Consider the following 12,033-nt stretch of genomic DNA (forward strand, 5'->3'; position numbering starts at 1 on the left):
TTGATAATCTCCTCCATTGATCAAGCTTCAGACCCAACACCTGGTCACCGTCTCTTCTGACCCTTGTTGTGTGCGGCGAAAATTTCGGCAGCACCTCTGCTAAACAATAAGAGTAAGATCTCAGGCAAACTCTTGTTTCTCAGAGGAAACAAGAATAAAAAACAGTGATATATCTCCTGGCTCTGATACCAAGTTGAAATAGAAACCCTAATCATATTAATAAAATAACATGGGCTTATATAGGCCCCCTACAAATACATCTTACAAATAACCCCTTAACTATTCTAATATGTCAACAATAACCCAGGTCATGCTCACCGCAGTGACCTCCTGGACCACTTTTAACACTCTCAACATTTGAACTGGTTGAAAAGGTTTTTTTTTTTGGGGAGAGATTGTGAATGTGATGTGATGGCAATCATGGCATGGAATGTTGTCCCATTCACATGAATGTGATGTGATGTTATGGCATGATGTCCCATCTCATACATGAGTGAAAATAACTGAAACAAGATTAATTACTTTTTTATATCATGGTCCCATCAATTTTCCAGGTCTCAAGGATTGATTCCTCTGACTATTGTTCAGCTCCACTCCAAAATCTCCACCACGTTGAATTCTGTGCGCTACAAACTATTATGGAATCAGCCTCTACACGACTACGCCCATACCGGGAAATTTTTATACAGTCCTTCACCATAATCTTCACATAACATTCAAAACATTATTTGTTTCTTCATGCATTAGGAAAAGAAAATGTACTAGTGACTCAGATTCATAAAGTTTCCTTCTTCATATTTTACACAAAACTATGTATTTATAAGTACATAGTCTTTACAGTTATTTTCCCTCATGTATTGAATCAAATCGAGATGGTTAAAATGGAAGAGTGCTTCTGAAGTCTTATGTGATTGTAAAATACCAATAAAATTAAAGAAAAAAAATTCTATAGGACAGTTATAAGACCAACAATGTTTTTATGGGTCAGAATGTTGGACAATTAAAAAACACTTGACATGTTCAAAAAATGAGTGTAGCAAAAATAAAAATGTTACAATGGTCTTGTGGGTATACATTAAAAGATAGGATAAGAAATGAGTGCATTCATAGTAAATTAGAGGTTGTGCCTATAGAGGATAAAATGAGATAGAATAGATTAAGATGGTTTGGCAGGATAAAATAAGATAGAATAGATTAAGATGGTTTGGTAGGATAAAATAAGATAGAATAGATTAAGATGGTTTGGTTATATACAACGGAGACCCATTGATGCACCGATTAGGAAAAGTGATAATATTAGAGTTAATGGGGCTAGAAAAATCTATATGTAGACCTAGAAGCACTTGGTTAGAAGGAATTAAGAAGGATATGATTAAGACTAACTTAACGGAGGAGATGACCCATAATAGAATGAAATGGAAAAATATGATTCATGTAGCCGACCCTAAATATTTGGGATAAAGGCTTGGTGGTGGTGGTTGTCGTCGTCGTCGTCTTTACTTACACCACTTAAAAAGTAGGTCTCATATTCAAAATGTCTGCTTCTTCATATCTTACACAAAAATATGCATCTCTGACATAATCTTTACACCAACCTATGAACGCATACGTCTACCAACCACCCCTTTCACTAGTATTCCTTTTCTCTAAAGATACATGCAAGCAAAACTCCAAAGAGTTCAATCTTAGGCTTGTTATTCTCACAATTGCCCATAACACACTACTGTACATATACAAGTTTCAAGTCCCAAAATCGTGTAACAAATGAATGAGGCTGCCTCCTTCGTCGTCATTCTGTAGGCCCAACCTGAGGGACATTTCAGTCATTTGATAAGCCGTGAATCCCTTGCCGTCGTCTAATTGTAAGATTTCCGTGTTTGGAATTAGGTTAGATTTTGAGGAGATAGAGAAGTGGCCTTGACTTTGAAGCAAGTCGGCCCCCCTCTTCAGATGACAAAGGCATCATCTCTGCCTTTCGGTGGATTCTCCGAAGAAGAATTTGAGTCCACTTCAGTCTCGCCGAATTCTTCTTTGTACATCTCCTCAATCATCGGCTTCCAGAGACGGACTCGTGCGTTTATAAACCAATTTGACACCTGTGCACATAAAACAGTAAATCCTCGTTTTTTTGGTGGGGTGGGGTCTAGGGATGGCAAATGGATGGTTTTGGTTGGGTTTTGGTTGGGTCATAAATGGGTGGGCACATTTATGACCACTTAACCATTTATGACCCATTTAGCACTTGCTAAATGAGTTGGTTCTCATCCACCCATTTATTAAATGGGTGGTTCATGGGTAACCCAATAACCCATTTAGTTATGATTATGATGCTTCTATATATATGTAAGTTTCAGGGATCTACTTGCAAACTTTCAGGGGTTTTTGGCAAACTTTCAGGGGGGTTTTCTGCAAACTTTTAGGGGGTTTTCTGTAAACTTTTAGGGGTTTTTTGTAAACTTTCAGGGGGTTTTCCGCAAACTTTTAGGGGGTTTTCTGTAAACTTTCAGGGGTGTTTTGCAAACTTTCAGGGGGTTTTCTGCAAATTTTCAGGGGGTTTTTTGTAAACTTTCAGGGGGGTTTCTGTAACCTTTCAGGGGGTTTTCTGCAAACTTTCAGGGGGGTTTTTTGCAAACTTTTAGGGGGTTTTCTGTAAACTTTTAGGGGGTTTTCTGTAAACTTTCAGGGGTGTTTCTGCAAACTTTCAGGGGGGTTTTTTGCAAACTTTTAGGGGGTTTTCTGCAAACTTTTAAGGGGTTTTCTGTAAACTTTTAGGGCTTTTTTTGCAAACTTTTAGGAGGTTTCAGTAAACTTTCAGGTGGTTTTTTTGTAAACTTTTAGGGGGGTTTCTACAAACTTTCAGGGGTTTTATGTAAACTTTCAGGGGGTTTTTTGTAAACTTTCAGGGTGTTTTCTGTAAACTTTTAGGGGGTTTTCTGCAAACTTTTAGGAGATTTTCTACAAACTTTCAGGGGGTTTTCTATAAATATTTTTTCTCAATTGAATCGATTACTTCAGAAAATTAGGACAGAATTGTGAGGAAAAGAAGCAAATGATGACAGGGCTGAGCAAAAGAAGAGATGGACTCGTAACAAGTCTAGTTTACTACCTGCTCGGTTATTTAAAAAAAGCCCTTACTTTGGTCATGTGACAAATTACACTTGGCCGCATACGCATATATCTCCTGCCGACGAAGAATTATGAGCGCCTACTTTTTATATTTATATATCATTGAGGGTGTTTTTTGTAATTTTTAAAAGTTTGAGGGTGTTACTTGCAAATTTGATATTTATAGGGGACTACCGAAATTTTTTAGATTTCATGTGTCATTTGCAAGTTTAGAAAATTCTAAGATTGTTTTGTAGTTTTGAATTCTTGAGGGTGTTTTTTGCAATTTTTAAACTTTGAGGGTGCTTTTTGTAAATTATAAATTTACAGGGGGTTGCTAGTAATTTTTTATAATTTTTAACTCTTGATGGCGTTTTTATAATATTTTAAACTTTGAGGGTGTTTTTTGCAAATCTTAAAATTTTAAGGGGTTGTTAGTCATTTTAAGTGTTTTCTATAATTTTGAACATTTGAAAATAAGTTTTGTAATTGTTTAAGCGTTGAGGGTGTTTTTAAAACAATATCCATCTAAACGGGTAAATGGGTGGGTAATAACCCACCCATTAATGACCCATTTATCTTTAATAGAAACTATACCCACCTATTTATGACCCATTTAACTAAATGGGTGGGTTTGGATGGTTCATTTGGCGGGTGGGTATGGGTGGGCAATTGGTTTTGGGTTCATTTTGCCATCCCTAGTGTTCTATTTGCGGCCGTCAAGGTCATTTAGCTAAGTTTTGTTATGATGCACACAAACATAAGAATTCTAATGTTCCTTGTGCATCTCATATAGCTTCTTCATCTTGTACACTTACACATTCACATGCTCATTCTCACAAAGTTCATCATAAGCATGCTAGTGTGTTCAAGTGTGATTATTGTGGTCGTTTTGGTCATTTGGCCAAATATTGCTTTGATTTGAAAAGAAAATCTCATTTGACAAATGCTTCCAATAGACCACATGTTTTTAAATGTGATGTTTGTGGTAGGTTTGGACATCTTGCTAAATTTTGTTTTGATATACAAAAAGCTTCTAAATTGCAATATGTTCCAAATAGACCATTGTTTAAGAATGTTTCTCATTTGCAAAATAATTTTAAAAGACAATCTTTATTTGCAAATGATTCCCGTGCACGAGCTAATGGTCCACAAAAACAAATGGATCTCTTTCATTGCACAAATTGCAATCGGAAGGGTCATTTGAATAAATATTGTTTTGACCATGTTAGTGCACCATATGCGCCTAAGAGGGTTCATAACCCTAGGGCTTTGAGCTTTATTGATAGGGGTCATGTCCCTAAACAATCCGGCACCAAGAATGCTTGGGTGCCAAAATAATTTTTAAACCAAGAATTTTAGTGTTTTTATTTTTTCTCTTTCTTGGTTTTGAAAAATGCATTTTAAACTTTTATGAAAACAATTTCTTTTATTCGCTAAATTCTTTTGTTTTCATGATCATTGGTTTTGCTTTCATGAGAGGTTTGCATTTATATAACCCTCCGGGTTTATTGGGTGTTTATTCCCAAATCATGTTTACCGGATGCTAGAACGATTATATGGGTTAGAACAACATTTAGAGCTTGATATATTGTTGCCTCTCTTGAAATTCTTTTGTTAAAGATTTTGTTTTGATTTGTTGCTGGTTTGGATAGTTCATTTGGCGGGTGGGTATGGGTGGGCAATTGGTTTTGGGTTCATTTTGCCATCCCTAGGGGAGAGAGACGAAGAAATCACTAAAGCAGGTTACACTAAAGCAGGTTAACATCTCTTTTCGTGGAATGCATGAGTTAAATTCGTAGACATCCACTTCAGCTGAACAGTTCACTAGTTTTGGCTATGGACGGGGAAGAATTGAGAAAAATAATTGGAGCTGGACCTGGTTAACATGATATCAGTCCTCAATAGTTTGAACCAGTGAGGTAAACTATGAACTGGAGTCGGCAATGAGCCAAATTTAATGAGCTAGTAGGTTAGGAGGAAGGCGTGGACTACTGATAAACCGCTTCAAGCTCAAAATGAAAGACCTGCACTCTCTCATTTGTGAACTGTGAGGTAGAACATATGTGCAAGAGTCTGATCTAAACGTAAATCCTGTTCGTCATTCTATAGGTTGAGAAAAGGATGTAACACATATTCATAATTCCAAACGGCTAGTTTTATCTTTAAAACATGACCATAACAAATGTCTTCGGACTCTTTACTAGATACTCACTAGAGTATCAACCATCAGATGAGCAATACTTCCTTTTTTTCAGAAAAGCTAATGGTTACCCCTTGAGAGGAAACTAAAGGCATACCTGACTTTTTGTCAATCCAGTGTCTTTTGCTAGCATTAACTTCTCAGTATCATTTGGGTAACTAGAGAAAATAAACAAGAAACAAAATAATCAAAACAAAAATATTTTTTTATATTAATCACATAAATCTTTCAAATTTGAAATTAGTCTCTCAAATGCATCGACCTTGCTATTTGATTGTTAAGTTTTTAAAAATTAATCCCTCTAATTGCTACTTTTAGTCTTGATGGAAAGACTAATTTGAAAATAACTTTGGAGGATCTTAGAACAATTTCCATGATTAGAGAGACTAGTTTTTAAAAAAAAAACTTAAGAATTGGGGAACCCAATAGAAATCTCAATGATTTGAGGGACTGATTTCAAAATATAAAACATGCGACTTATATAGGAAAAAACCAAAAGAGGAACAAAGAGTTACATGTGTGAAAAGCTTACGGATGAAGGAAATGCTCAAAGATCCACGCCCGAAGAGCTGAAACCGAGGTCTCCGGTAACCCCCTTTTGGGCCTCCAAGCATGTGGTTGCATCATACCAAACTTCTGCGTGGCCCTCTCTTGCCTTAAATGCTGGTCTATATGACGAAGCCGAGATATTCCACACCCTTTTGTACTTGGGCTCTCTTGATCTCCAATGGTTTTTCTTGTGGAGTGAATCTGATCATTGATTGCATCTCTTAGGCAGCAAAAATGCCGCGAAATCGTTTGCAAGGCTAGTGCAGTGTAAGGTTTGGCAGCACAACTTCCAGCCATCACATTGAAAGATGACACTATAATCTGCATCTGATGGTAATATTGCTTATACCTTCTATCAACCTGCATGCATAGCAACATTAGATTTACTATTCATGAATTCAGAACTTATACCAAGGTAGATTAAAATAGTTGCATCATTATTCAGAACTTTACCAAGGTAAATTAAAATGGTTGCATCGTTATTCTAGGTTATTAGCAGTGTTACCTGGACATAGAACAAGGATGTAAAAGCATTTCGTGGAATAAAAAAAACATTGAAGGGTGTTTCGTCCGAAAAGCCCCAATGTTTTGGGAGTTTTTTGAAAATTTACCCAATATTTAACACCTAAGACGAGCCTATTAATAACTAACAAAGATACTTGTATATCATCATTAACGTTTAAAACAAGTCTTCAGGACCTGCAATAGGCCCATAAATTATTTATACTATCCAGTTTCTGACACTTTTTTCTTCCATGTACTACAGTACATTCTTTTGCTGCTTCTCTCCTTAACCTGCAAGATACTCTACTTCATTCTTAGGACATCTAACCAAATAATATGTCATCAAGTTACGTAAATAAAAGAGTATAAATCCCTGTTTCATTTAAGAGAGTAGTCTGTCCAGAGTACAACCATATGGTGAAAAATTGTGTAAAGTACACTGGAGGCGGCAGATCTTTCCTACTGATGTCTCCTTGCAGCATATAACATTAGCCAGTGACTAACTCAAATGATTGAAGCAAAATGATTATTAATAGTATGTTTTGTCCCAATAAATAATTATGTGCAAGATAGAAATGAAACCAAACATGCTGCATTGGTTTAGAATTTTCACAAATACAAATCAGGAACTATATGCGACCTATCTTGCACGAATATGGGTGTGGGTACAGACATGGACATGGTTGTGGATATGGGACATAACAAAATTGTAAAAGTTAGGATATGGGGAAACCACTATATACATACATATTAAAATAAATAATCTCTATGAGCTCGATATTGCTTTTCATTCACATGTTATGAGAACTAAAATCCTTATACCATTTTTATGTTTCTTCCTTGAGTAAATCGCAAATTGAAAAACAGCTTGTTTTTAAACTATATACCCAAACGACCCTTTGAAATCATATTTATGAACCAGGTATGTGCTAAATGAACCTGTCCCAAGTCCAACTGGTTGCATAAATTTGAGGTTAAGTGTATGATATATGTTCAAGAAGTGTATCACATGTTTTTTTAAAGCTAAAACATGTGTTATATGTTGAGTACACGTCTGAATAAATGTTTATATATATTCAAGAAATGTCCAAGCAGTGTCCAACAAGTACATGGATACGGTAAGTGTTGCATATGGATACGGTGGCCTAGATGAAGTGTCCAGGTTAGCATGTGGCATATGAATAGATCACTCCATGTATACCATGTGTACAGATCATCCGCGCGCTTCCAAAGTTCAAAATTTCAGCCTAGATAGTCTCTTATGTCCATTAGGTATACTTCAACTAGAAGCTTTTTATCATCAAATAGATTAACATTTATAAAGATCCAAATACCACAACAATTATTTTTCATCAACACCATAAACAAATTATATTAATTTTAGTTGGAGACAAATGTTGAATGGATGCTGACTTCCTCATTATCCTCTGCTCTGGAATCTGGATATCCCGTCTCAACCAGCATTTATCCATCAAAAAAGGGCTAAGGAATGAAAATAAGATAGAATGTAACTTAAACCTGTTACGCATAAAAAAATTAGTAAGAAGACTTGCAGAAAAAACATAAATGCACTCAAGCTTTAACGCGAACCGATGCTTTACTTTGAGACCTCATAGAACTTTTCAAGTAAAGTGTAGAATTTATCAGTTAGGTACTATGCTGAATAACTCTTAACTGATTTTTACTGTTATTTTCACAGAAGTAAATTGAAGAATGTGTAAAATAAAGCCCACAATAACATTTGAAAACAAGAATATAACAATGATTTACAGAATCAGGAACATGTAATAGATGTAGGAAACCAATAAATTAATTGAAAATATCATAGAGAGATCACCAAATTATTATTTATTCTTGAGATTAAGAGATACTCAAAGGCAACAGTGGCATGTCAAGATTTGAACACCAAGTCCCTTGCACAATAACGAGGCTTTATCAGTGTGCTACAATGGAAACCATATGCAGTTATCTTTATATAAGAAAAGGTTTTAAGAACTCTCCTCATTGCATAGTGAGCCTAACTAAGAAAATTACGGAATCATGAACATGACATCAGAAGCCAAAGAAACCTATTTAATTAGTTTACATGCTTACATGCTAATCACACATGAATGCCAAAGTTTAAATAGTATAAGTGATTGTAGTAATCAAGCATGCTTGAACCATGACACCCTCCAATTTTGCTCGAGACATGGGGGATGAAATATATTCATATCTTGACCAGAGTATCAGCTTCACGATCACCATTTCATCCACTTAAGCTTTCTCTATTCCTTCAAACACTGGACTCAATGATATTTATAAATTTTATTTAGCAATTTAGTATCCCTTTGGGCCCTTATTGGAGCTGATTTCAGTTACTAGCAACTGTTTTATGTGCTATGTGCTCCCTAAGCATTCAACCTTCAGAAAATTGGTATGTCACAGGGACTGGAATCTCTTACCAGAATCACATGGCAATAATGTTGTACAGTAATATTATAATGTCTATTACGACGAGGGTCATAACTACCCCCAATTATAGATAAGACGAAGAAACATACATATATGAGCTAATGTGTAGTTCAGCAATCTTAAAAAAGCCTAGAAACCACTAAAAATTATAACCAAATTCATGCTCAAAGTAAGTACATTTTACAACTATAACTGTGAATCAAATGTAACATCTGATATAAGTTGCTATACTCGGTATCTGCTAACCCAAGAATGATCCGTCTTCAGTGGAAAGAAGGAACATGGAAAAATAGGTGTACAAGAGTTTAGGATTAAGGAAAATGTATACAGGATGATATCATGAGGATTAGGGCCAGATATATACAGGGATCAAGGCTAGCAGTTGGGAAATACAGCACTTGGACCAACCATCTGTTCTAAGCAGTTTCTTAAGTTATAATTCATTTCTTGTCAAGAAAGAATATCTCTCAACATAACAAAGCAAAACTAAGTAAGAAAGTTACTACATCCATGGGTTAGGTAAGTCTAGCTAAATTGATTTATTCGAACTGAAAATTCAACAATTCCTAGTTGCAGTATAAAATTAAACCAAATGATCAACGAAGGTGATGGAAATGAATCTGAACCTCGTCTAAGATAGCCAAAAGTTTAGTAACTTTGTTCTGGAGATCCTGTCTTTCAGAAGATGAAAGATCACTAGAAGAATTCACAGTTGATTCTTGAGGGTTTGCTGGAATTCCATCGCTCTTCAAAAGCCCATCAGTATCTTTGCAAACTGCAGAAGCATTGTAGCTTTGTTTTTTGCTTTCTTTCTGTATCAAACCATTGTGGACATTAACAACTTCATCAAGCAACTTCTGTGCAGCTTTGAGGTACTTAGAATTTGAAATGTTGCTAGCAAGATTTGTAAGTGCATAAGTAGAGGAATTAGCATGGAAATGTTTGTTTCTAGTATCATCTCTACATGAATCCCCATTCTCTGAAGATTGATGAGAATTCAACATTGAGATGTCTGAATTAGAGATAGGAATCTGTGAACCGAGACTAAGAGACAATTCTTGACGTTGCATCTTAGAGAAATTTGACAAGGCCTGCCCATTAAAGATAACAGATCTCTGAATGAGATCATCTTCACCTTCCATTGAGCCATTGTTTGCTTGCATGACTGACATTTCGTTACTATTATGCCTCCATGAATATTCTTGTAAAATAACAGGGAAAGAATTGCAGTTTGTCTGGGATTCATTAGAGCCAGCCAACATCTCTGAGAATGGACCAGAAGACACAAAATTAAAACACATCATATTGCCACCAACTGAGGACTCAGGAATTGTCATGAGATCCCTTTGATTAGTAGGATAGAAAGTAGCCATTTAATTTGTCTTGTATTGCGCACAAAGAGAGCTTAGCTACACAGAAATGTTGGATGGCGAAACATTACATCACCATAGAGACGTGGGTGAAGATTCCCTGGTGAACTAGACGATCCAGATGAGGTGTTTTATTTAAGAAAAGATTCCCTGAAAATAATCGGGTGCATCAAAGAAATAAACAGAAAGAAAATTAACACTAACACATGAGAGTCTACTCAAGAGAGATAAAGTGATAGAACAAATGGACTAATCATTAGAGGAAGGACAAGAACCAGGTCAGACAATTAAACTAGATGGCACAAACAAAAGGATGAGAACCAAGTCAGACGATTAAACTAGATGCCCACAAACAAATTATAGGAAAAACCCAGATCGCCTATTCATAATTCAACTCCAAAAGTTTTCACTTCAGAAAAGAGATCTCTAACTAGATAAACGAAAGGCAACCTTCAATTTTAGGCCTTTACGTCTCAGAAATCACATGAAGAAATCTCAGTTATTCTCCCACTTCTGAATTGAAGAAAGCAATTGTTCGCAGTCAATTTGGAAAATCAAAACAATTTTAGGCACAAGGTTGCAAATTACTCAAATTACTAGCTTCATATCACAGGAACACAGTAGTATCTAAAAAATTGGTTCAATATGCATATCAGATTTTAAGAACCAAGCCAGTGCACAAGGAAGCAACAGTAAGTAGCTGGAAGCCTCAACCAAAACCTAGATCAGCTCTACCTTGTCATTTTCCACTCTGTAGTAAAAGATTTAGCTTGAAGAATAAATAGATAGAGGGAAACCCTCACCTACACCCGTGAAAATAAAAAACAGTATCAACATTCTACTCTTTTTAAGTACCGGTTGCACCTGAATTTCCTTAATCAAACTTCAGTACAAAAGGCTAGCTACCATGAAAACAAGAAGACAAAATTCCATTTAATTTAGTTTCGTTAAACTCCAATAGCATGTTATCTAAAAAAATTATTTTTATTCAAATATGAACACCCCTCAGTTAAAAATGAAATAAACCAAAACTTATATGAAATTCCATCCATTCAGCCATGTTAGGACCTTCAAAATCTCAAATCTTCAAAATTAAGCACCAGACACAAAGACCCAACTGTTAATCGTTATAATAATTGTGATCGTTTGACTGCACACATAAATATCTACACCTAGAAAGACTAAGTAGCCCTAAAAATTCTTAAACTCCAACTAAAAGTCCCTACTTTTAAGGAACCAACAATTTGCCTACAAATTTTTGAACACAAGCTCAAAAGATGGGATGATCACTACCTTGCACAAGAAACCCACATCAAATCAAAACCTCACACACAATAATAGTAATAATAATCATAATGCAAGGACATACATGGAACAAACAAAGAATACAAGAAAAAAATTAATTAGAAAACTACAAGATATGAACAAAAAGGGAAAGAAAAGTAATTAAAGAGAAGAGCTGAGAGGGAGAGAGGGGCTTTGCTCACCTCGTGGGGAGCAGAAGACCAGGAATTTTCCAGCTGATTCTTGGGACAAAACCAATCCAAAGGCTCGAAATAATAATATAATAAAATTAGCACCAAAGAGAGGAGTAGCAGCCCCTTTCATAGCAATTGAGCTGATAATAATAACATAATACTGAAAACACAAATACTATAAACCCACCATCAAATAACAAACCTCTGTATATATATATATATATATATGAGAAATATGGAGAACCTTGGTACCAAGTTCTTTCATTGAACTTGGTAGTGAGGTGGCCAAATCTAGCCCCTACATCATGCCTCGGAGATGGAGCCTCTTTTTTAAAGTAGGTGAATAGTAATTGAGGCTCTCTCTCCGAGG

The 12,033-nt window shown here is 35.6% G+C and overlaps 1 protein-coding gene across 6 annotated transcripts; it reads right to left on the reverse strand.

Moving 5' to 3' along the window:
* On the reverse strand, nt 1,611-11,831 carry LOC109850114 (BEL1-like homeodomain protein 7). 6 transcript variants are annotated; one of them, XM_020420038.1, is made up of 6 exons: nt 11,673-11,762; nt 10,257-10,335; nt 9,442-10,079; nt 5,841-6,217; nt 5,406-5,466; nt 1,611-2,096 (listed from the first exon to the last, which is right to left on the reverse strand). In XM_020420038.1, exons 3-6 carry the CDS (start codon nt 10,075-10,077, stop codon nt 1,947-1,949), a joined length of 1,224 nt encoding a protein of 407 aa, XP_020275627.1. In that variant the 5' UTR covers nt 10,078-10,079; nt 10,257-10,335; nt 11,673-11,762; the 3' UTR covers nt 1,611-1,946. The 6 variants fall into 6 exon arrangements, 5 of the variants coding, with proteins under 5 accessions (XP_020275627.1, XP_020275625.1, XP_020275626.1 ...); XM_020420036.1 differs by lacking the exon at nt 10,257-10,335 and having other exon boundaries at nt 11,673-11,831; XM_020420037.1 differs by having other exon boundaries at nt 9,442-10,335.

This window comes from Asparagus officinalis, chromosome 7, assembly GCF_001876935.1.
Source record: "Asparagus officinalis chromosome 7, Aspof.V1, whole genome shotgun sequence".
Classification (NCBI taxonomy): domain Eukaryota; kingdom Viridiplantae; phylum Streptophyta; class Magnoliopsida; order Asparagales; family Asparagaceae; genus Asparagus; species Asparagus officinalis.